This window comes from Lepisma saccharinum, chromosome 13 (assembly GCF_977018435.1).
Source record: "Lepisma saccharinum chromosome 13, izLepSacc3.1, whole genome shotgun sequence".
In the NCBI taxonomy this organism is placed as follows: Eukaryota; Metazoa; Arthropoda; class Insecta; order Zygentoma; family Lepismatidae; genus Lepisma; species Lepisma saccharinum.
This window is the reverse complement of record NC_139241.1, coordinates 58,062,547-58,087,028: the sequence shown is the minus strand read 5'-3', so window position 1 is coordinate 58,087,028 and position 24,482 is coordinate 58,062,547. Positions and strand designations below refer to the sequence as shown.

The following is a 24,482-nucleotide window of genomic DNA, read 5'->3' as shown; positions in this document are numbered from 1 at the left end:
GACAGAAGGAGTGTTAGTATAGCAGGCTCCGAGTTTACAATTTATTAAATTAAACAATAATTTATGTAAGAATATACTTGTACTTACCGAACACAAAATAATAAAAAGCACATGTGAATGTTTGCGTGTGTTCATGTTATATGACGACTGAGTAAAAAAATAATGTTGACTCCCCGAAAGATAAAAGTTCCGGGTTCGACATCAGATGCATGCAAATTTTATGTTTTGCTCTCCAAAATCTTGATTTTTATGTTTGTGCTATTTGTCATACAGCAGAGGAGAAGAGGGGAGAGGGGAGGGGAGGGGGTACTATTAGCGCCATCTATTAGCAAACAATAGAAATAAAAAAGTAGGGTCAAACTTTTTCAACACCCAAAAATTTTAAACGTCCTCGTTTAGTAATACGATTAGCTGAAGATGTTTGAAGGAGTACTCTTAGTCGACGAAGCTAGTTGCTAGGGCCCATATATTGCTAAAATGTTCTTTGATTTGCATATTTCTCATACCGCCATATGTTGTTCTAGTTGACTTCTTCCAAAAAAATGCTAATTAGCGAGAGTTAATTAAGCAAGGCAAGTAAAAGAAGCAAATAGGACAATATGTGGCGGCGTGGAAATATGTAAAAATTCGATTCAGAGATGGATCGAATTAAAATTGGAGGATATTTTGCATTTTTTCCTATAATGTACAAAACAATTTACCGTACATAATTTTTTCTATTTACAACAGTATAAAATAAGAGGAATGTGTGACAATATCCATATTAATTAGGAAGGTATATTGTATGCTAAGTTAGCTAATTGTATCTTCTACAGCTTCACTGTTTAGAAGAAAGATGGAAAAAAGAGAGCTCTACAAAAACTAACGCTCTTAACAATATTGTACACCCATAAAAATTATATATAAATAAGCCATAAGCGTATTATCTGCTTTCATGTCAGATTTTCCCGACCTGTGAGCTGTAGTGTTTAGGCGACAAGCGAGGCGCTCAAATATAATACCGTTGACAATATTGTACGCCCCGTAAAAATTATATATAAATAAGCCATAAGCGTATTATCTGCTTTCATGTCAGATTTTCCCGACCTGTGAGCTGTAGTGTTTAGGTGACAAGCGACGCGCTCAAATATAATACCGTTGACAATATTGTACGCCCTGTGAAAATTATATATAAATAAGCCATAAGCGTATTATCTGCTTTCATGTCAGATTTTCCCGACCTGTGAGCTGTAGTGTTTAGGTGACAAGCGACGTGCTCAAATATAATACCGTTGACAATATTGTACGCCCCGTGAAAATTATATATAAATAAGCCATAAGCGTATTATCTGCTTTCATGTCAGATTTTCCCGACCTGTGAGCTGTAGTGTTTAGGTGACAAGCGACGCGCTCAAATATAATACCGTTGACAATATTGTACGCCCCGTGAAAATTATATATAAATAAGCCATAAGCGTATTATCTGCTTTCACGTCAGATTTTCCCGACCTGTGAGCTGTAGTGTTTAGGTGACAAGCGACGCGCTCAAATATAATACCGTTGACAATATTGTACGCCCCGTGAAAATTATATATAAATAAGCCATAAGCGTATTATCTGCTTTCATGTCAGATTTTTCCGACCTGTGAGCTGTAGTGTTTAGGTGACAAGCGACGCGCTCAAATATAATACCGTTGACAATATTGTACGCCCCGTGAAAATTATATATAAATAAGCCATAAGCGTATTATCTGCTTTCACGTCAGATTTTCCCGACCTGTGAGCTGTAGTGTTTAGGTGACAAGCGCCGTGCTCAAATATAATACCGTTGACAATATTGTACGCCCCGTGAAAATTATATATAAATAAGCCATAAGCGTATTATCTACTTTCATGTCAGATTTTCCCGACCTGTGAGCTGTAGTGTTTAGGTGACAAGCGACGCGCTCAAATATAATACCGTTGACAATATTGTACGCCCCGCGAAAATTATATATAAATAAGCCATAAGCGTATTATCTACTTTCACGTTAGATTTTCCCAACCTGTGAGCTGTAGTGTTTAGGTGACAAGCGACCTGCTCAAATATAATACCGTTGACAATATTGAACGTATATTGTATTGTATAGGAGACTAGAAGCATATAATTTGGCGAAAAAAAAAAAAACCAAGTAAGGTCATAGAAAATAGTTAAAAAAAAGGTGAACAATTATATTTTGCATTGCACAGCATTAGGTATTAAATAACATACCCCCAAAAAATCTCTGCATTATGCGTTCTGTAAAAAATTGCCCTACGTGCCAAACTGCTGTGTTAAGTAAACATTTTCAAAAGCACTGTCGTACTTGTGTGCCGGGAAAGTAAATATGTGCGACCAAACTGTGCTCTAAGTGTGGAATAAATTTTACTATTGCCAACTTCAAGTTGTTTTTTTTGACACGTATATATATTATTATTTTTTTAACGGAGGAAGAAAGTTCGTGCTTTGGAAAATGCGAGGATGTGCGTAGTGATATCATCCGACTCCTGCATAGACTTGTACCAATCATCAGTATACTGTCTTCTTCCCTGCCTTGCCTCGTACAGTTCGTCCGACCTATCGTTCAATTTCTCCCCTGCAGCCGAAAGCAGAATGTTGAGATCACCGCACCTCAGGCCGCTGATCTCCCGAAGATGGTCCTTGAGAAACATTTCACAAGGGATGCGAAATTCTGGCGTCGTTCTTGCTATGATTACAAGTTTCTCTACATCTCCGTTTACTGCGTGTTTAAATATTTTACATAGTAGCTCGGGCGGCAAATCAGTTATGCAAGCCATGTTGTTTTTTTTACTGTATGTTATTTATATACCCTACCCCAATTTTTGTTTCGTGTTCATGGCGATGGTGGTAGAGTGCCACACACGTAAATTTGCCGTTGCGTAGAAACGAATTTTCGTTTCGTCTCCCTCTCTCTTAGCATCATGTGTTCTACCCTGCTTGATAATCTTCGCTATTGTTGCCACATTGTTATTCCATTCCTGGACACACTCGCGCAAACATCATTGAAAACAATTGAATAGTGCTCCAGCTTGCGGTTCCCACCGTTCGGTAGGGACGCTAATGTGGCAGTATAGCACGGCGTAGTGCTTGCTTCTTTTATGCAGTGCATGTTTATTGGCTAGCTAGTAACTAGTGTTGCCAACTGTAATAATGAAGCACTATTTCTGTCATGGAAGGGAAAAAGGCAGGTAAAGTGGCGGTGAGTTTTGTTGGATTGGAAGCACCATATTTTTATTTTATACTAAGTATTTGACCGGTTTGACGTTGTGTGCGTGTATTGCGTGTGTGTATGTAAAAGTGTGTGTTTGCTAATGAACGTTAAATTCCATAATGCCTCCAGTTCTGTCGAAGTTGAAATCAAAAACCTTGCATAGCCAAGCTCGGGAAATTCTAAGCAACGTGCACGAGTTCATGAAGGAGGAAGCCAGTCATGGTGTTAGCATCCCAATAAAGCATTTTGGCAAGAGACCAGCGAACAGCAGCAACAAATTGTTCATATTTTATAATTTTGGAATTATTTAAAATAAATAAATTATGTAGCTCCAACATTATTTCAACTCTGGCTCCGGCACGTGTTCTTGTAGAAATTGCATAGAGGAGGCTGTTATTTTTACTGCTTAATGCGATACATATTGTTTTCTGTGTTAAAATTGCCATGCTTTGATGGGTGATAAGCCTATTGAAAACTGTGATTGAGCGAGATATTTTTTTGCGCTGAATAGTATTGAAATAGCATAAGAAGTCTTATTATTTATTTTATATTTTGATGTTATAGTTAGGAATATATTGATTTTCAATTTTCTGTTGCTGCGTAATGACCAGGGGGGTCGAAATAGAGCGGCATCTGCCGCCACCTCCCAGGGAGGCAAAATGACTAGCACCGGCCCTGGTTCATAACAAAAGAAAAAGCCGCGCAGCTTATCGTCTAGTGGCAGTATATGTACTTGTTATTGTTGTGGAAGCCGGCATCTTTTGTAAATGTACAACAAAGGCAACCGACTGTCGCCGATCTCAGAGAGGAAATAATAATACTGCTTCAGGAGGAGTGTTATGGTGCAATTGTAGCGGTTTAACACGTTGGCATGTTATTATCTGCCGTTGCAGTTCCATACCAGTGTATACGGGTTTTGGAAGTGAAAAGTTAGAACGCCACCAGTGCATTAAAAATGCAATGAAAAATAATATATATATTCGAAAAGTTTGGAGCAATCCAAATACCAGCAACTGATGAAACTGTGCGATGGTCTGGACATTGCAACGTTCGCCTCGGAAATAAAACCACTCGACGATTGTCGTGAAAATTCAGTTGTTGTGTTCGACGACGCCATCCTGGAAAATCAAAATGAAATTTGCAACTTTTTCACGCAAGGTCGTCACAAAAAAAATGGATTGTTTTTACTTAGCTCAAACGTTTTCCAAAATTCCAAAAACAGTTAGTACGCGACAACGCTAATTTCATATGTTTGTTTCGTCAAGATCACACCAACCTCAAGCACGCGTACGATGACTACGTAGACGGAGACATGAACTACAATTAATTTTCGGAATGCTGCTGCTCTACTTGCTGGAACGGTGACGATTTCGGATTCGTGACGATCGACATGACGAGGAAACCCAACGACGGAAAATACAGAAACAAAATCAACGACTTTCTAAACGTTGCAACGTTGTGAGAAACGACGTTTATTTATATACGTACGTACGTATATAAATAAACGTCGTTTCTCACAACGTTGCAACGTTTAGAAAGTCGTTGATTTTGTTTCTGTATTTTCCGTCGTTGGGTTTCCTCGTCATGTCGATCGTCACGAATCCGAAATCGTCACCGTTCCAGCAAGTAGAGCAGCAGCATTCCGAAAATTAATTGTAGTTCATGTCTCCGTCTACGTAGTCATCGTACGCGTGCTTGAGGTTGGTGTGATCTTGACGAAACAAACATATGAAATTAGCGTTGTCGCGTACTAACTGTTTTTGGAATTTTGGAAAACGTTTGAGCTAAGTAAAAACAATCCATTTTTTTTGTGACGACCTTGCGTGAAAAAGTTGCAAATTTCATTTTGATTTTCCAGGATGGCGTCGTCGAACACAACAACTGAATTTTCACGACAATCGTCGAGTGGTTTTATTTCCGAGGCGAACGTTGCAATGTCCAGACCATCGCACAGTTTCATCAGTTGCTGGTATTTGGATTGCTCCAAACTTTTCGAATATATATATTATTTTTCATTGCATTTTTAATGCACTGGTGGCGTTCTAACTTTTCACTTCCAAAACCCGTATACACTGGTATGGAACTGCAACGGCAGATAATAACATGCCAACGTGTTAAACCGCTACAATTGCACCATAACACTCCTCCTGAAGCAGTATTATTATTTCCTCTCTGAGATCGGCGACAGTCGGTTGCCTTTGTTGTACATTTACAAAAGATGCCGGCTTCCACAACAATAACAAGTACATATACTGCCACTAGACGATAAGCTGCGCGGCTTTTTCTTTTGTTATGAACCAGGGCCGGTGCTAGTCATTTTGCCTCCCTGGGAGGTGGCGGCAGATGCCGCTCTATTTCGACCCCCCTGGTCATTACGCAGCAACAGAAAATTGAAAATCAATATATTCCTAACTATAACATCAAAATATAAAATAAATAATAAGACTTCTTATGCTATTTCAATACTATTCAGCGCAAAAAAATATCTCGCTCAATCACAGTTTTCAATAGGCTTATCACCCATCAAAGCATGGCAATTTTAACACAGAAAACAATATGTATCGCATTAAGCAGTAAAAATAACAGCCTCCTCTATGCAATTTCTACAAGAACACGTGCCGGAGCCAGAGTTGAAATAATGTTGGAGCTACATAATTTATTTATTTTAAATAATTCCAAAATTATAAAATATGAACAATTTGTTGCTGCTGTTCGCTGGTCTCTTGCCAAAATGCTTTATTGGGATGCTAACACCATGACTGGCTTCCTCCTTCATGAACTCGTGCACGTTGCTTAGAATTTCCCGAGCTTGGCTATGCAAGGTTTTTGATTTCAACTTCGACAGAACTGGAGGCATTATGGAATTTAACGTTCATTAGCAAACACACACTTTTACATACACACACGCAATACACGCACACAACGTCAAACCGGTCAAATACTTAGTATAAAATAAAAATATGGTGCTTCCAATCCAACAAAACTCACCGCCACTTTACCTGCCTTTTTCCCTTCCATGACAGAAATAGTGCTTCATTATTACAGTTGGCAACACTAGTTACTAGCTAGCCAATAAACATGCACTGCATAAAAGAAGCAAGCACTACGCCGTGCTATACTGCCACATTAGCGTCCCTACCGAACGGTGGGAACCGCAAGCTGGAGCACTATTCAATTGTTTTCAATGATGTTTGCGCGAGTGTGTCCAGGAATGGAATAACAATGTGGCAACAATAGCGAAGATTATCAAGCAGGGTAGAACACATGATGCTAAGAGAGAGGGAGACGAAACGAAAATTCGTTTCTACGCAACGGCAAATTTACGTGTGTGGCACTCTACCACCATCGCCATGAACACGAAACAAAAATTGGGGTAGGGTATATAAATAACATACAGTAAAAAAAACAACATGGCTTGCATAACTGATTTGCCGCCCGAGCTACTATGTAAAATATTTAAACACGCAGTAAACGGAGATGTAGAGAAACTTGTAATCATAGCAAGAACGACGCCAGAATTTCGCATCCCTTGTGAAATGTTTCTCAAGGACCATCTTCGGGAGATCAGCGGCCTGAGGTGCGGTGATCTCAACATTCTGCTTTCGGCTGCAGGGGAGAAATTGAACGATAGGTCGGACGAACTGTACGAGGCAAGGCAGGGAAGAAGACAGTATACTGATGATTGGTACAAGTCTATGCAGGAGTCGGATGATATCACTACGCACATCCTCGCATTTTCCAAAGCACGAACTTTCTTCCTCCGTTAAAAAAATAATAATATATATACGTGTCAAAAAAAACAACTTGAAGTTGGCAATAGTAAAATTTATTCCACACTTAGAGCACAGTTTGGTCGCACATATTTACTTTCCCGGCACACAAGTACGACAGTGCTTTTGAAAATGTTTACTTAACACAGCAGTTTGGCACGTAGGGCAATTTTTTACAGAACGCATAATGCAGAGATTTTTTGGGGGTATGTTATTTAATACCTAATGCTGTGCAATGCAAAATATAATTGTTCACCTTTTTTTTAACTATTTTCTATGACCTTACTTGGTTTTTTTTTTTTTCGCCAAATTATATGCTTCTAGTCTCCTATACAATACAATATACGTTCAATATTGTCAACGGTATTATATTTGAGCAGGTCGCTTGTCACCTAAACACTACAGCTCACAGGTTGGGAAAATCTAACGTGAAAGTAGATAATACGCTTATGGCTTATTTATATATAATTTTCGCGGGGCGTACAATATTGTCAACGGTATTATATTTGAGCGCGTCGCTTGTCACCTAAACACTACAGCTCACAGGTCGGGAAAATCTGACATGAAAGTAGATAATACGCTTATGGCTTATTTATATATAATTTTCACGGGGCGTACAATATTGTCAACGGTATTATATTTGAGCACGGCGCTTGTCACCTAAACACTACAGCTCACAGGTCGGGAAAATCTGACGTGAAAGCAGATAATACGCTTATGGCTTATTTATATATAATTTTCACGGGGCGTACAATATTGTCAACGGTATTATATTTGAGCGCGTCGCTTGTCACCTAAACACTACAGCTCACAGGTCGGAAAAATCTGACATGAAAGCAGATAATACGCTTATGGCTTATTTATATATAATTTTCACGGGGCGTACAATATTGTCAACGGTATTATATTTGAGCGCGTCGCTTGTCACCTAAACACTACAGCTCACAGGTCGGGAAAATCTGACGTGAAAGCAGATAATACGCTTATGGCTTATTTATATATAATTTTCACGGGGCGTACAATATTGTCAACGGTATTATATTTGAGCGCGTCGCTTGTCACCTAAACACTACAGCTCACAGGTCGGGAAAATCTGACATGAAAGCAGATAATACGCTTATGGCTTATTTATATATAATTTTCACGGGGCGTACAATATTGTCAACGGTATTATATTTGAGCACGTCGCTTGTCACCTAAACACTACAGCTCACAGGTCGGGAAAATCTGACATGAAAGCAGATAATACGCTTATGGCTTATTTATATATAATTTTCACAGGGCGTACAATATTGTCAACGGTATTATATTTGAGCGCGTCGCTTGTCACCTAAACACTACAGCTCACAGGTCGGGAAAATCTGACATGAAAGCAGATAATACGCTTATGGCTTATTTATATATAATTTTTACGGGGCGTACAATATTGTCAACGGTATTATATTTGAGCGCCTCGCTTGTCGCCTAAACACTACAGCTCACAGGTCGGGAAAATCTGACATGAAAGCAGATAATACGCTTATGGCTTATTTATATATAATTTTTATGGGTGTACAATATTGTTAAGAGCGTTAGTTTTTGTAGAGCTCTCTTTTTTCCATCTTTCTTCTAAACAGTGAAGCTGTAGAAGATACAATTAGCTAACTTAGCATACAATATACCTTCCTAATTAATATGGATATTGTCACACATTCCTCTTATTTTATACTGTTGTAAATAGAAAAAATTATGTACGGTAAATTGTTTTGTACATTATAGGAAAAAATGCAAAATATCCTCCAATTTTAATTCGATCCATCTCTGAATCGAATTTTTACATATTTCCACGCCGCCACATATTGTCCTATTTGCTTCTTTTACTTGCCTTGCTTAATTAACTCTCGCTAATTAGCATTTTTTTGGAAGAAGTCAACTAGAACAACATATGGCGGTATGAGAAATATGCAAATCAAAGAACATTTTAGCAATATATGGGCCCTAGCAACTAGCTTCGTCGACTAAGAGTACTCCTTCAAACATCTTCAGCTAATCGTATTACTAAACGAGGACGTTTAAAATTTTTGGGTGTTGAAAAAGTTTGACCCTACTTTTTTATTTCTATTGTTTGCTAATAGATGGCGCTAATAGTACCCCCTCCCCTCCCCTCTCCCCTCTTCTCCTCTAGCAAAACATAAAATTTGCATGCATCTGATGTCGAACCCGGAACTTTTATCTTTCGGGGAGTCAACATTATTTTTTTACTCAGTCGTCATATAACATGAACACACGCAAACATTCACATGTGCTTTTTATTATTTTGTGTTCGGTAAGTACAAGTATATTCTTACATAAATTATTGTTTAATTTAATAAATTGTAAACTCGGAGCCTGCTATACTAACACTCCTTCTGTCTATTGAAAGCGAATGTTGCGTGCATGCGGAAATAACACAGAAAAAAAAGCGGATGGAAGCAATTTAAAATCACTGGGGCAAGGTCAGTATTACGAGAGCGTAAAAACACGTGTTTTCATTCAACTTCGAAAAATAAGAATAAATATGTGCATACAGAACACATATGCTTTCTTTTCACAGTTGTAAAATCATGAAGTAAGTTACGGGAAAACTCTTTCTTTTATGTCTGTGTATATGTTGTACAATTAGGTACAAGTATTGTACAATTAGGTACAAATTGTTGTACAATTATTTCCCCCAGTTGTCCAGTTGGAGTGGGGGGGGGGGGTATAACACTGGTATTATTTGTAATCACAGTGCTTACTCATGTATTTTGTTTAATATTTTATTTCAAATTCACTGTCAGAAACTAGTGTTGTTAGTTTCTGCATGTAGGTTTATTTACTCTGTTGGTTGTCACTGTCAAGTTTTTAGTATTCGTACAGCATAAAAAGCTATAACCCCCCTCTCAAAATATATACATTGTATACGCCAAGATGCCCAATAGTCTGGCAACACATCATGAAAAAACATGCCAAGAGGACCCAGTGGGTTTATAAGTCAGTGCTGCCAATTCCTATTTGAGCAGGTCGCTTGTCACCTAAACACTACAGCTCACAGGTTGGTAAAATCTGACATGAAAGCAGATAATACGCTTAACTCTTCCCTCTCTTTCTCTCCTCTCTCTTTTTTTTTTGTAAAAAGTTATGGCAAAAATACCAGTAGGTTAGCAACCTTGCTTTATGCACTGTAAGGCAAGCCTCAAGCAAGGTTGCCAGCTTCTTGCTTTAGGCTAGGTTAGATCTGGTTAGGTTAGGTTAGGTTAGGTTAGGTTAGAGTAGGTTAGGTTAGGTTAGGTTAGAGTAGGTTAGGTTAGGTTAGGTTAGGTTAGGTTAGAGTAGGTTAGGTTAGGTTAGGTTAGGTTAGGTTAGGTTAGGTTAGGTTAGAGTAGGTTAGGTTAGGTTAGGTTAGGTTAGGTTAGAGTAGGTTAGGTTAGGTTAGGTTAGGTTAGGTTAGGTTAGATTAGATTAGGTTAGCCAGTGAAAGATCATATAGTAGAATTTTTGTGGAGTGGGTACGCAACACCGACGAGCCTCAAATTATGATTTCAAGCCTCAAATAATAATTTCGAGCCTCAAAAAAAAAAACATCCAATAAAATTGCCAGATGTAAACAGAGGGCAATAGACCCCCCTCATAAAAGGCTACAGTAAAAACCCACAGTATCGCCAACACTAGGCCCCCCCAACAGTATTGCCAGACATAAAAAATACATGGACCCCTCAGGTCCTTTGATGAAAATTTACAGTGAAAAAACCCAGTAGGTTAACAACACTGTCAATCTACGGTAGTGTTGCCAGATGTAAACAGAGGGCAATAGACCCCCCCCTCATAAAAAGCTACAGTAAACCCACAGTATCACCAACTCTGCCCTCAAAATATACATCATAAAAAACTACAACAAGCGCCACAACCTTGGTGATTTTTTCGGGTAAGGAGTTATCAACACTGCTCATGCCTTACGAAAGAAATCCATTAAGGCGATCGAGCTCCAAATGATGATTCGAGCTCCAAATGATGATGCAGTACCCGGCCACTAGGTCTACTAAAATTCCTCTATATTGCGCTATCGCAGACGGAAACGCAAATGCCTGGTAACTTACTGCTTGCAACTTGATGTTACTCGTACTGGCTACGTTTTAAAGAATAGAAAAACACATTTGAACACATTGTTAATCTGAATCTGTTGGTTACAGTACTGTATAAGTTGATTGTTGACAAGATGATAGAGATTGTTGAGCGATTTCTTACATACCTATCAGAGGAATGACAGAAGAACAACAGAAAGAAAATATGAAGAACTTTGAAAGTTCGTGTTAAATGAGATCTAATGACGCAACGGACTAAAAAAACCGTTCATAATTCGAAGTAACCGAAATTCGCGCTAACCGATAAAACTTTCTATAAGATATAATACATCCCTGCCGGGACCAACATTTTGTTCATGTTAACCGAGTGTTCATCTTAAGCGAGTTGGTGTTAACGAGGATTTACTGTATTATGTACTGTACTGTTTACTTATAATAAAATTTGAGATTGTATTTAACATTATAACTAGGGTCTCTTGACCGATACCAACCAACGCTTCTGGGATCTGGATATCTCACAGGTCCCCAAAATATACCACAAGAACCTTTTACGGAGTCACAATTAACCTCTAAATGAGGCAAAATACGAAGCATTCATTTATTTTGTTGTGTGAAAAATATATCTTTTGTGATTAAATGACAACTATTTTAATATTCTGATGCAATTCTTCGAACATTTTAGTGCAAAAATCTAGTTATAACGCCATTAAGCCTTGTTTCCATGATTATGAAAAACTAAATATGCTGACCAAGGCAGTAATTTATTTTATTAAAAACATAAACTAAAACGTAATATTTCAACCTTCTAGCACGGTCTTCATCAGACTCTGTATCAAGGACAAAAGTATTTTGATGTAATATAATTGCAATTGAAATTTTTATGTAGATTAATAATTTTTGTTGCAGTATTCGAGCCATCTGTAAGAATAATGGCATTTGTATTGGCATCAGCTCAGTTGTAATTATGACACCAAAATGCAATTTTATACGTATATGGATTTTGAATCTATAAAGGGTCTAAGTTTTTGTACCAAAATTTGGTATATTATTCACCATAAAATATGTGTATTGTTGGAGCCGTTGGTCAGTCCTTTTTTTCTGGTGGTACACAATGGTACACTGTACTGACAACTTTTTTATACGTTAGAATAAAACAATAACATTTCATTTTAATGAAAGAAAAGAGAGAGAGAGAGAGAGAGAGAGAGTGAGTGAGTGAGTGAGTGAGAGAGAGAGAGTGTGTGTGTGTGTGTGTGTGTGTGTGTGTGTGTGTGTGTGTGTGTGTGTGTGTGTGTGTGTGTGTGTGTGTGTGTGTGTGTGTGTGTGTGTGTGTGTGTGTGTGTGTGTGTGTGTGTGTGTGTGTGTGTGTGTGTGTGTGTGTGTGTGTGTGTGTGTGTGTGTGTGTGTGTGTGTGTGTGTGTGTGTGTGTGTGTGTGTGTGTGTGTGTGTGTGTGTGTGTGTGTGTGTGTGTGTGTGTGTGTGTGTGTGTGTGTGTGTGTGTGTGTGTGTGTGTGTGTGTGTGTGTGTGTGTGTGTGTGTGTGTGTGTGTGTGTGTGTGTGTGTGTGTGTGTGTGTGTGTGTGTGTGTGTGTGTGTGTGTGTGTGTGTGTGTGTGTGTGAGAGAGAGAGAGAGAGAGAGAGAGAGAGAGAGAGAGAGTGTGAGTGAATACATGGATGCACATTCATTTATGAATGTACTATAATATTTTGAGTAGTTCTGAAGATTAACACAATGAGGGAGCTTTTGAACTAAAGTGACAACCGACACACTAGAAGCTAGAAGCGACATGTGTGACTTGGAAACAAACTCGGAAATAAATACAATCTTTCGCAACAAAGCAACACGACTGTCCGTTCCCTGTTGCTCGTTCTGGGAATTTTTTTCAAAATAATGTGCATCATATCGCCTTAATCTATTGGTATCGCGTACAAACAGATTGCATTGGGCCCATGTTACTTGTCTCTTGTTACTTCCGAAGTGATCTATGACACATGTCGCTTCAGAACAAACCAATCGACATCAAATGTTTCGCACCGTAGTAATATGACTTGCTGCACAAGCTGAATTCAATTGCTGAAACCCTCAAGCAACGTGTGAAATATCCCTGAAACCCAAGTTTCGTTTGTCGCGTGTCACTTCAGTCTGAAAGCTTGAACAGTACCAGAACCTTCCCAGTAAAGAAGCACGGGTGTTGATTAATCTGTTCTTTCTCCATTTGGTACCCAAACACTTGCATTCATGGTTTGAGTATTTTCCTAATTGCAAGCACTAGCACAGGATATAATATAATGTTTCAACTTTGAAACTTATTAAATAAATGAATATTGTTTTCTTATTTAAACCTTACACTTGGGCTGAGCTAACCAATGATGATATGTCAGTATCGGCTGTGGTATCTATTGGAAAATATCGGTTGGAATATGTACTGATATCAGCTCATAGTTTTATAGCATTTTGTCCTTCACAGGGTCAGCAAAATTGCCTTCTGACACTTTCGCAAATTCTAGTAATCATAGAAATTATGCAAAATGGAAGTTTTTTTAATTTTACACTAGATTTTAATATTCTGATGTAATTATTGAAATATTTTTAAGCAAACTCTGGTAAGCTTATGCATCTAATTGGTGTAAAATACTTGCACACTAACATTAATTAATATTTTAAACAACTTTCAATTATTACAATTTTCAAGCATTCACAATGGTGGTAAAGAGTATCGGCATCGGTATGCATAATGGTTCCAACTGATATTACTTACGCCATTTTAAATATTGAATAATTTGAGTTGCATTCTGGAACTTGTTCTACAGCATGTGACGACGGGACAATCCGTTTGTGGCATGTACCAGAAGATGGACTGCTAGAACCGACTAACTCGCCCAAGGATATTCTGACTGGACATTCGGAGAAGATTTACTTTGTGAAGTTCCATCCCCTGGCCGAAGACGTCTTAGCATCTGGTTCTTACGACATGACAATAAGAATCTGGGACTTGGTTGAAAAGGAATCCAAAATTGTGTTGGAAGGACACACTGACCAGGTATACACATTTAGAACCTTATATGCATGTATTATGGAGCTTAATTTTTTACTACTTGTTTTTTTTTTTTGATATTGCCGCCAATGGATGTTGTTTTATACTTCTGGTGGTGATGGAAATTGTTGAAAATAGTATTGTGTGAATATTTACTCTTATGAACATTAAGATCCACTAATACAATACAATGCATCTGGTAAGGGGTGTTGTGGTCATTAAAAGATTGATTGGTGCCACTACTTACAATATAAAATAGCATGGTGACAGTATGAGAACCACTGCTATGAATTAACTAAATTACCTATTTTATTTCTGCCAATATTGTTTGTGTTTATGTTCATACTGCAACTGAAGTTGACAATGAGCTTTGTTAAAACCCATCAATGGGAAAGGCCAAATGCCCACTGAGTTTCACCATTGTCTACGCTCTGTAGTTTCCACTGCAGAAGGGTCCTTGGGAATCTTGGAATATTAGTGGATGTGGCAAGTTCCACTGAACAACAATCCTGAAAAAAAAAGAAGAAGAAATAAACATTTGTGATAATTTGCAGTTGTGTTCATATTCACACACAGAACTCCATTTTGCGATTGCAGTATGTTATGTACGGTTCCAGGTTCAAATCCCTACGTGGGCGTTCTTTTTAAGTGCCCCTTTATTAGTTTTACCTTAATTATATTTTGTATTTTATTATATCTTCAGATGTATAGCTAAACATACATGTTTTATACCTTCAATATATTTTGTATTGTAGCATGACATTGTATTATGACCAGTTCTTGTCATACAGGATGTTGTGTATCGTGCATGCGCGGGACCGTTGTAAAACCCTGAGAGGTTGCCTGTTTTTTTTCTGTACCAGAGACAAGTGAAGGAATTAGTTCAGAATGTAAACTGTGACATTCGAGGTTGCTTCAAAGTGTTCTTTGCACTTTTGTCAAAATGTAAGTTTATAAGTTGGATCATGTATGAAAGCGAACTATTACATATCTCTCATTTAAACTGTATTTTTATTGTATAACCCAAGATGTGCTTGCCAGCTTCGAGCAGCGTGGTTATAGTATCTTCCAAATCATCCAGCAGCATGTAGTTTGTGATTTTTTGATGAAGTTTTGCAAAAATAGAGCATCTCGCTGTGTTGATTATGCACATTTCTACCAGTACAGTAAAAAATAAACCGAACTTTGGCCACCACAATGTTGTATCTGCAATGGCTGGCGTGCAGCTGCGCAGAGAGTTAGCTGGTGTGGTGTGACGTGTGTAGCAGACAGTTCTTTCGTGCAGCTCTCAAGGTAAACACGTTACGGTAAAGGCTATCTGGTGCTGATACCGCAGTTCGTTGAGGTGGTAAGATGATGCTTCAAGAGCAGGAAATGAACATCAAATTTTGTGTTAAACTTTATAAGACATTTACGTTCTGTTACTCTGTTACGCTAATCAATGTCGCGGACCCAAATTCACAAGTGGTTGCGTGTGCACCGAAGATAATCCACATCCAGGAAGACCCAGATCAGCAAGAACGGAAGAAATGATTGCCAGAGTTCAGGAAGAGGTCCGTTGAAATTGCAGACAGTCGATAGATGACTTGGCAAACATGACAGGATTCTCTCATGGATCGGTTCACGCTATCCTCACAAATGATTTGTAGATGCAACGTGTGTGTGTGAGCATGTTGTTCCTAAGAAGTTAACTGATGAGCAACAGGAGGAGCATGCACTAGTTAGTGGAGAAATGATTGATAGGGTGGACCACAGTGATTACAGGTGATGAAACATGGTGTTTCCTGTATGAACCACATTCCAAACATGGTGTTTTCTGTACGAACCACATTCCAAACGGCAGTCATTCACATTAAAATCATCCTCACCCAGACAAAAAAAAATCGTGCAGACCAAGGGAAAGGTTATGCTGGAAGTTTTCTTTGAACTCCAGAGATTGGTGCATTTTGAATTCATTCCTGAAGGTCGAACCGTCAGTTGGGATACGTATGTTGCTATTCTTCATTGTCTTTGAGATGCAGTATGTCGGAAAGACTTTATATATGGCAAAGCAAGAACTGGCTCCACACTGGTTGCTCAACCTGAACGAATATCTCACAAAGCACAACATTTCTATCCTTCTGCAGCCTCAATATTCTCGGATCTGGCCCCAGCTGATTACTGCCCCTTTCCGAAGATGAAACAGTTGCTAAAAGAGCAGAGATTCGCTTCAGCTGACAAAGTCAAGACGTATGCAACATGCGCTCTGAAGGAGGTGACCAAAAATGGCCTCCACTGCTGTTTTGACAAGTGGTATGAACGCTGGCAGCAGTGCAGCACTGCCCAAGGTCATTACTTTGAGGATGGTGTTTTGTAAAAGGGTGTATTGTATGTGCAATAAATACTACTATAAAAGTTTGGTTTATTTTTGACTGTACTGGTATTACTACAAACAGCATACTTCTCATTTTTCATATCAAGTAGATCAATGCAATAGCAAAAACTAACAGAAACTATACGTATTTATGTATCTGTTAACAGCATCTAATGCTGCAAAACATGAATTCAGTTTGACTGAATACAGGTAGAGCTTTAGAGACATTGTTTGTCATGTTAGATGAGGTCTGACATGAGCAAAAAGGGTTTAAAAATTTGTGATTTACACATTAAAACATTTTTGTTTTGCAAACATGAGAGAGAACCCTGTACATTAGTATATTGGGAATTAAGTAATTAATTTCTCTTGTTCGTGATGGCAATTTTCTCTTTTTCTTTGTAGATATTTTGCTTCGCCTGGAGTCCCTGTGGTATGTACTGTGCAACCGTGTGCAAAGACTGCAAACTTCGTGTTTACGAACCCCGAGCAAGTAGTCAGCCTCTGGCAGAAGGTAAAGGACCAACCGGTGCAAGAGGAGCTCGTGTTACGTGGGCTTTGGAAGGAAATTACATAGTTGTTACAGGATTTGACAAGTGAGTAAACCTCCCCCTCAAGTCCCTTTATTTTGTTGCTTTGTGATCTTTAAAGAAAGCTCAGAAACCCACAAACATCAGTGAAGAAAATAATAATGAAGTACTCTACATATACACAGGGTGGCTAAAAAAGAACTCCAGATTTTCAAACACTAGTGCAGGAGTTTCCAAACTTTTTTGTTTCACGATGCCGTGGTGCTCAAGTCAGAATGTAGGCCTATCTAACACTTGCAACGCTAAGTTAGTGTGGTTAGGTTGCTTTCCTTAAGTTAAAAAAGAAGCACATATTTCAAATTCAGAAACACTTTATTGTAAAAAGTACCGGGTGCAGCAGAATGGACCACATTTGAAAGGTGAATTAAAAAGAAACTGTACAAGGTACAAAAAAACAACTTTTATTTATACATAGTACGCGTAATATGGTTTTATTTCCTTAGGTTTTAAAAATTGTGTCATGCAAATGGCGGCCACTATGGGCTATGCACATCCGAAGTCATTCCTTGAAGTTCTGCATCACTCTTTCCAGCATATCTCGAGGAATAGCGACGATTTCTTCTCTTATCGCCTCCTTAAGTTGTTTGAAAGTTTGAGGCCAGTGTTTGTAGACCTGAGCTTTTAGGTAGCCCCACAAAAATAAATCGCAGGGGCTCAGATCAGGGGAGCAGGCGGCCACTCAATTTCTCACCGTAACGAAATCAGATGTCCAGGAAACATTCCTTGGCAAAATGGCACGGGAGCAACGACTAGTGTGGGACGTAGCCCCATCCTGCTGAAACCAGAAGTGCTCTGGATCATGTTCTTAAAATTCTGCCAATTGGGGCTGGAAAATGTTCTGCAACATGCCACAATAGCGGTTGGAAGTCACAGTTACGGTGGCGTCACCCTCTTCAAAAAAATATGGCCCCACAATGCCCAAACTGGACATCGTGCACCACACTGTAACTTTCGGGCTGTGAAAAGGTCTTTGGTGTAGCTCTCGGTGGTTTTGTGGAGCCCAGTAACAAAAATTCTGCTTGTTGACTGTTCCAGAAAGATGGAAATGGACTTCGTCGCTGCTCCACACAATAGCGTCGGAAGGCACAGCTGCAAGGATTCCCCCAACACAAGGTTCTCTGCCTTTCCCAGTCCAAGCATCATTTTGTATGGGTGGATATGCAGGTCTGAGTGCAAAATTTGCCTCGCAGAACGATCGGAAATCCTTGTGCAGCAGCATGTTTTCTAGCCGAATGCCTTGGAAACTGCTCTATAGACGCTCTGACGGCAGCGATGTTTTCAGGCGTTCTAATGCTCCTTGGACGGCCAGCTGGTTTTTTCGGTAATGCAGATCCAGTTGCCCTTAAATTTGCAATCCATTTCAGTATTGTTTTACGAGCTGGAACGGCCGCATTTAGATTTAGACGGAAGCATGTACAAAATGCTCTTTGTGTTGCAGTCACAGATTCGGCATTTTTGAAATAAGTTTTGATTACGTATCCATGTTGTTCACCTGACCAAGGCATGGTGTCGACTGGCAAACCTTATTGCCCGGCCTAGCGAATGAGACTTCCCCCTTCCCCCCCACTCTACCTACGCTGTGGTATGCTCAGTGACCGTGTGAAATGTGGGACTCCATTCTGCCGCACCTTGTAACAGTCATATTTTTGATTGAATGTACAATTGCAATTAGTGGTACAGGTGAGCATAAGAACTGTGTGTAGACCAACAAGTAAGTGTCATTTCAGTGAAAATATTAGAACATTTAGTGGTGTGAATGTAAGCCAGCCATGGTGCCGCAGCACATACCACTGCAGTAGGTATCATTTTTGTAGCAGCATACATTGGCGTTTTGAACATAAGCGTGAAGCAACAAGAAGTAAGTTTTCCTTCACACATTCCTCACCAGATGGCAGCAGTCACATAGCTGTACAGGCTAAGCTGTTCATAGATGCAGATACTGTGCCTCTGATTTCCAGGAAATGGAGAGCCAGAGGCTGTGTCCAAAAGGTGCAAGACCGTACTTGAAGTGAACATACTCCGAGTATGGTCTCGCAGTTCAGTCTTGAATTCGTGGACTGGAAGTGAAAGTCTTTCAAATTGCACTTAGACTGCAGCGGCAATTACGATCAGTAGATAAAACTAAGGATGTGTTGTTTTCCCTGCATTTTAAACACTTGTTTTTCACCATAGATGTCATCTAGCATTTTAAAATGTTCTCATACATACATTTCCACACATTAGAAGAACTTGAACCAACAACTTGCTGCCTGCGTGATTTCAAACAAATGAACGAGGAGTGCAGGAGTCACTCAAGCCTGCAACGATGCGTGCTCCGCACTGTGGTCTCGGTTGCTCGTTTAATTGCCACTTTCGTACTGCACTAGGTGACATCACTTCCGTCAAGACTATACTTCAAGTCTGGTCTTTGTACCTTTCAGACACAACTAGAGTAGGTCCCATTCCTGGGCCGCTGAGAAGCTCCGATGTGGCACCTTTTTTTTTGTGCTGCATAAAAGACTGCAGCTAAAAAAATCCAGTCACTTGACCACCTGTGCCAATTAATAATCCCAACCATAGATGAAATTTCTACAGATATATGCTTACCTGAGTGTGGACTGAAGTTATGTATTGGTTTGATGTTTGTAGAGCTGCATGCAACTTCTATAAAATAAGTTACATACAAGTATAGGGTGTCCCAATAAAAGCGACGGATTTAATATGCTTAAGAAAATACTGTATATTTACAAAATGGCAAATATTTTTACACCATTACAACGGGTAAATGTTCCGATTTAAGAATGAAAGGTGACATCTGACATATGTCCCCTGGCTAGATCGAGAACGTGGTGTTTTAATGTCTGCTGTCGAACCTGTTCCCTCAAATTTCTTGATCAACTTCCAACCTGTACTCTCATTAGGTGCACTTTCACATCCAAGATTGCACGAAGCTTCCTAACAGTCTCTGCATAACACTCGCCATTCGTGTAATGCGTTTTCACCATCAAAACATGTTGTTCCTTTGTGTAATGCTCCATGTCAACTAAGCTGCATTAATCACTGATAAAGGAACTTGTAAGAACAGTGTTACCAAGCCAACCACTAGACATGTTGCGTAAATCAAACTTGGCATTCTTAAATCGGAACATTTACCCTTTGTAATGATGTAAAAATATTTGTCGTTCTTTTTTTTTAAAAAAAATAATATTCTATTAGGCATATTAAATCCGTTGCTTTTGTTGGAACACCCTTTATAATTCAGAATGTAATAAAATACAATGAATTCAAAACCCTGGAGTTCTTTTTTGGACATCCTGTACAGTGCAACTACATTTTAAGGTTTTCTACATACATGTTCCTGAATATCGATTCTTCCTGATTGTGCCTGATATCACCACTAACACTGTGAATGCAATACAAATAAAACAAGTTCAAAAGTAGCAAAAATCATTTGGCGTGATTAAATCTTCAAGCCTTTATGCTTGTTTTAGTTGTATTGAATTAACGTATTCATTTTTTTTTATGCATGTAACATTAATACTTCTATTGTTGGTATTATTCCTGAAACCTTGCATATTTTTTTTTAGAGTGTCTGAGAGACAGATATCAGTTTACAGTTTGGATGATATAAACACCCCTGTGGGCACAGTTGGCCTAGATGTGTCCCCAGCCATTCTTATTCCTTTTTATGATGAAGATAGCTCGACCCTTTTTGTAACAGGCAAGGTGAGTATTATTTCCAAACAGTGCTTGTCAAAATTCTAAAATACTAAAAGCAATTTCTAACTGATTTGTAAATTAGTGTATGTTGCAGAAGTTGTTTGCAGTGGAACCCTCAATTCAACGTTCCCAATTTTACATTTTCCCATATTATACCGGGTGCAGCAACATTCATAGCATAATTTAAAGTCACAATTACATGTGAAAATAAAAGCATTTTTATTGAATGACCTTAGTACCTAATTGTACAGAAAGGAATGTCATTTACCAGTTACTGTTTGAATATGAATACCTGGCAAATGTGTGCCACAGCGCATCACACATTCTTCCTTGTAGCATCAGACACCGTCTGTTACTCATACTGATAACGACATCTCTGATGCAATCCTTCATTTCCAAAATCATCGCATGACGTGTTTTGGAATATTTCTTGCTTAAAAAACACACACACATAGTAGTTCAAAGAGGAGAAATCTGAAGATTGAGCTGGCCACCATTACAGGAGATCATTTTCTGTGGAATGGTCTGTCGCAAGAAATCCACCACACTGCACAGAGTAACAACAAACAACAACTGAAGCACAGTCTACTGGAAATGGCAATTCGTATACAGTGTAATGACACCAGCTGCACATTGTTGCCAGCATCGTAGTCATTTTCTACTCAAATAACACTATGAATGCTGCTGCACCTTGCATAATAAACATCATCGTCCCAATTAAATAGTCTTCTGGATTTTACATTTTCCAGCCATTATAAAATGAAATCATACACTTGATGCTACACTCTATTATAGGAGCCCGAAAGTATGGATTTGAATTTATAATATCTGACACGGACAGCTTTACTGTATTAATAAGCAGCTTTTCTATAACATTCATTGTTGCCTTTTGTATGTGCAGTTGTGATGTTTTCTAAATTTTACATTGCGTGAAATTGGTGAAGATACACTCGCATAGAAGATCCATGCACATGCCGGAAACTTCACTGGGAAAGATTTTTTTTTTTTCAAATAATAATAATAAAAGGGTGGGCCGTTATGAAATTTTGGCCAATACCTATAATGTATCGATATAAAATTTACCGATACCGATATTTACTGATCCAAAATAAAATTCCAAATGGTTCATTGACCTCCTTAATAAATGTTTGTTTCCAGGTGACTGCAGTTCAAAAGAAGCTGCATATTTAGACATTTACTTTTTTAAAAAGTTTGGATTATGGATTATCCATAAAAATTACAACAAAATGGCAGAATTTTGCAGTAAATTTTAAGATATTTAGAGATATATCGGATTGGTACAATAATCGGTAACTTTAAACCAATACACCGGTATGCCTATATTAGCTGATACCGATAGAGTACCGATTAATCTGTCCCATACCTAATAATAATAATAATAAATTGCAATGGCATATCATGTCTTTGTGAGGCAAGTGTGTTTACAGAAGCTCAGAAAGATGGTGAGAAAGTCTGCGTGTGAAGTCAAGAACTCTATATTTAAGTCTCAAGATTACATTTTTCGGCCATGTTCTTGCCTTGTAATTTTTGTGGACATGTTTAATCTCTTCTTTGTCCATTGCAGGGAGATTCGACCATCTATGCCTTTGAGGTAACCGAGGAACAGCCATATCTTTGCCCTCTCAGCCATCACCGGTGCAACACTCTGCATCAGGGCCTGTCGTTTCTTCCGAAGAACATATGCGACGTTCAGAGTGTGGAATTTGCTCGAGCTCTCCGACTCACCAACAATTCTATTGAACCATTATCGTTCACTGTGCCAAGAATAAAGGTAAGGTCTTCTTGTATAATACCTTCCTGTTTCGTTCAATACTACCAAGATTGTTTCTGTTTTGGTGATGAAGATAAAGAGTTACGTTTCAAACATCTAACGGAAACACAATAATGTGAATTCCAAGCTTACCCTTGTCCAGATTAGCCTCTCTGTGTAGAGTAGCAATTCAATTGTTCATTAGCACTTCTGCTTGCTATTTTGGCATTTGCGAAATTCCAATGCCCAAATGCATTACAGGGGTACACCCGATGGTGTAGTGGTAGCATCGCTGCCTTGTAATCAAGGGGGGTCTGTTCAGATCCCACTTTAAGCTGTAGGTCGAGTCTTGATTAGTCTTACTGTGCATAGATTGGATTTAAAACACCAAATCTACCAACCATTTTACATTTTATTTACGTATTCTCCAGTTTGAAGTTTTAAAAATAAGAAAAGTTTATATTTGTATCTTGCATATGTGTGAGTATGTGCGTGTTTCTTGATTTTTTTTTAAAATTAATTGTGGTCTACCATAGTTACATGTGTTGGGTGTACTTGAGACAACTAAAAGAGATGTTTAATTTTAAAACACTTTATTATTAATTAAGTTGACATACAATGTAAAAACTACCAATATAACCATATTCTATGGATGGGCCGATATGAAATTTTATCTGGTACCACTACAGTATTGATATAATATTTACTGGTACCTAAAACCGATATTCTATCAATCCAATATAACATTCCAATCCAATATAACATTCCAATCCAATATAACATTCCAAATGGTCCTTGAAGTCCTGAATGGTTCATTGACCTTCATATTTTTTTATAGTATGGCATGGAGATTATAAAAAAACAAACAAAATGGAAGAATATGACACTAAATTATAAGATATTTATAGACATATTGGATCGGTAATTTTACCAATAAACTGATACACCAATATGCCTATATTGGCCGATTCCGATAGAGTACCAATTCATCTGTCCCTTCTCAACCATATTCCCTGGGTGGTAAGTGATTTCAGGTGAGAATTTTTGCTGTAATTTCCATGCATGGAGGAGCTATGGGGTTCTATATTTCATTCTTGTGCAAATTTCATCTAGTGAGAAATTGCAAATTGAAGGAGCACATTGTTTTATTTAAGAGCGAGCTGTTCCAAGATGATCTTTTCCCGCCAACAAAGGTAACATGGAAACCAACAGTGCAGAGCCATGAGTGGTTCAAAGGAGTGAACAGAGCACCAGTGAGATGCAGCCTAAAGCCAGAAGGAATGGACGCACGTGAGTATTATTTGATTAAGCTGCATGGTTCTTGGAGCCACAGTGCCAAGGTGGTAATGCATCTGGCTACCAGATTAGGATCCTGGTTCAATTTCTCAGACGGAATTTGTACCAATGTGGTCCCTACATAAAGTAGCTCTGAGGGTTGCTCAGCCTCATGTCAAGGGAATTTGATGCAGCTGGAGCATGATGCTGATCGCATCAGCTACAAGTATAGAAAGTAAGTCTAATCTCCATTTTTATCTTGTAAGCAGTAAAGGAAAAGAGAGTAAGAAGTAATTTAACTTTCTCAAATTATGCAGTTGCACGTTTCACAGGCTCATAATACTTGAGAATATTGTTGATGACTGCTCAACTTGTGTTCATAACTTTACAGGTGTTAGCATCATGTGAATTGATTTGGCAGGTTGGGTGCATTGTATGTGGGCAGCTAACCTTTTTATTTAATGCATGTCTTTCAGCATTGTCAAATTAGTTCCAACCCTGAAGTATTAAAAGGAACTTATTGTTCTCGATATCCGTTCTTTTGTTAACAAATACGCTTCAAAACTTACACATATACAGGATGTCCCATAGGAGTTTTCAACAGGATGGTGCTCCTTTGCATTATGAGTTTACAGTGCGACAGCGCCTTCACATACTGGACTGTACTCCAAGGATGAATGA

General features: G+C 38.6%; 1 protein-coding gene across 5 annotated transcripts in view; it reads left to right on the top strand.

Moving 5' to 3' along the window:
- Positions 1-24,482, top strand: part of pod1 (coronin) — a 93,668-nt gene that overhangs the window by 48,185 nt on the left and 21,001 nt on the right. For all 5 annotated transcript variants that reach the window (XM_083134231.1, XM_083134227.1, XM_083134229.1 and 2 more), the window contains 5 exons: positions 13,890-14,119; positions 16,872-17,062; positions 20,623-20,761; positions 22,341-22,547; positions 23,681-23,816. In XM_083134231.1, the coding sequence (XP_082990357.1) occupies positions 13,890-14,119; positions 16,872-17,062; positions 20,623-20,761; positions 22,341-22,547; positions 23,681-23,816 (903 nt within the window). The remainder of the gene's footprint in view (positions 1-13,889; positions 14,120-16,871; positions 17,063-20,622; positions 20,762-22,340; positions 22,548-23,680; positions 23,817-24,482) is intronic.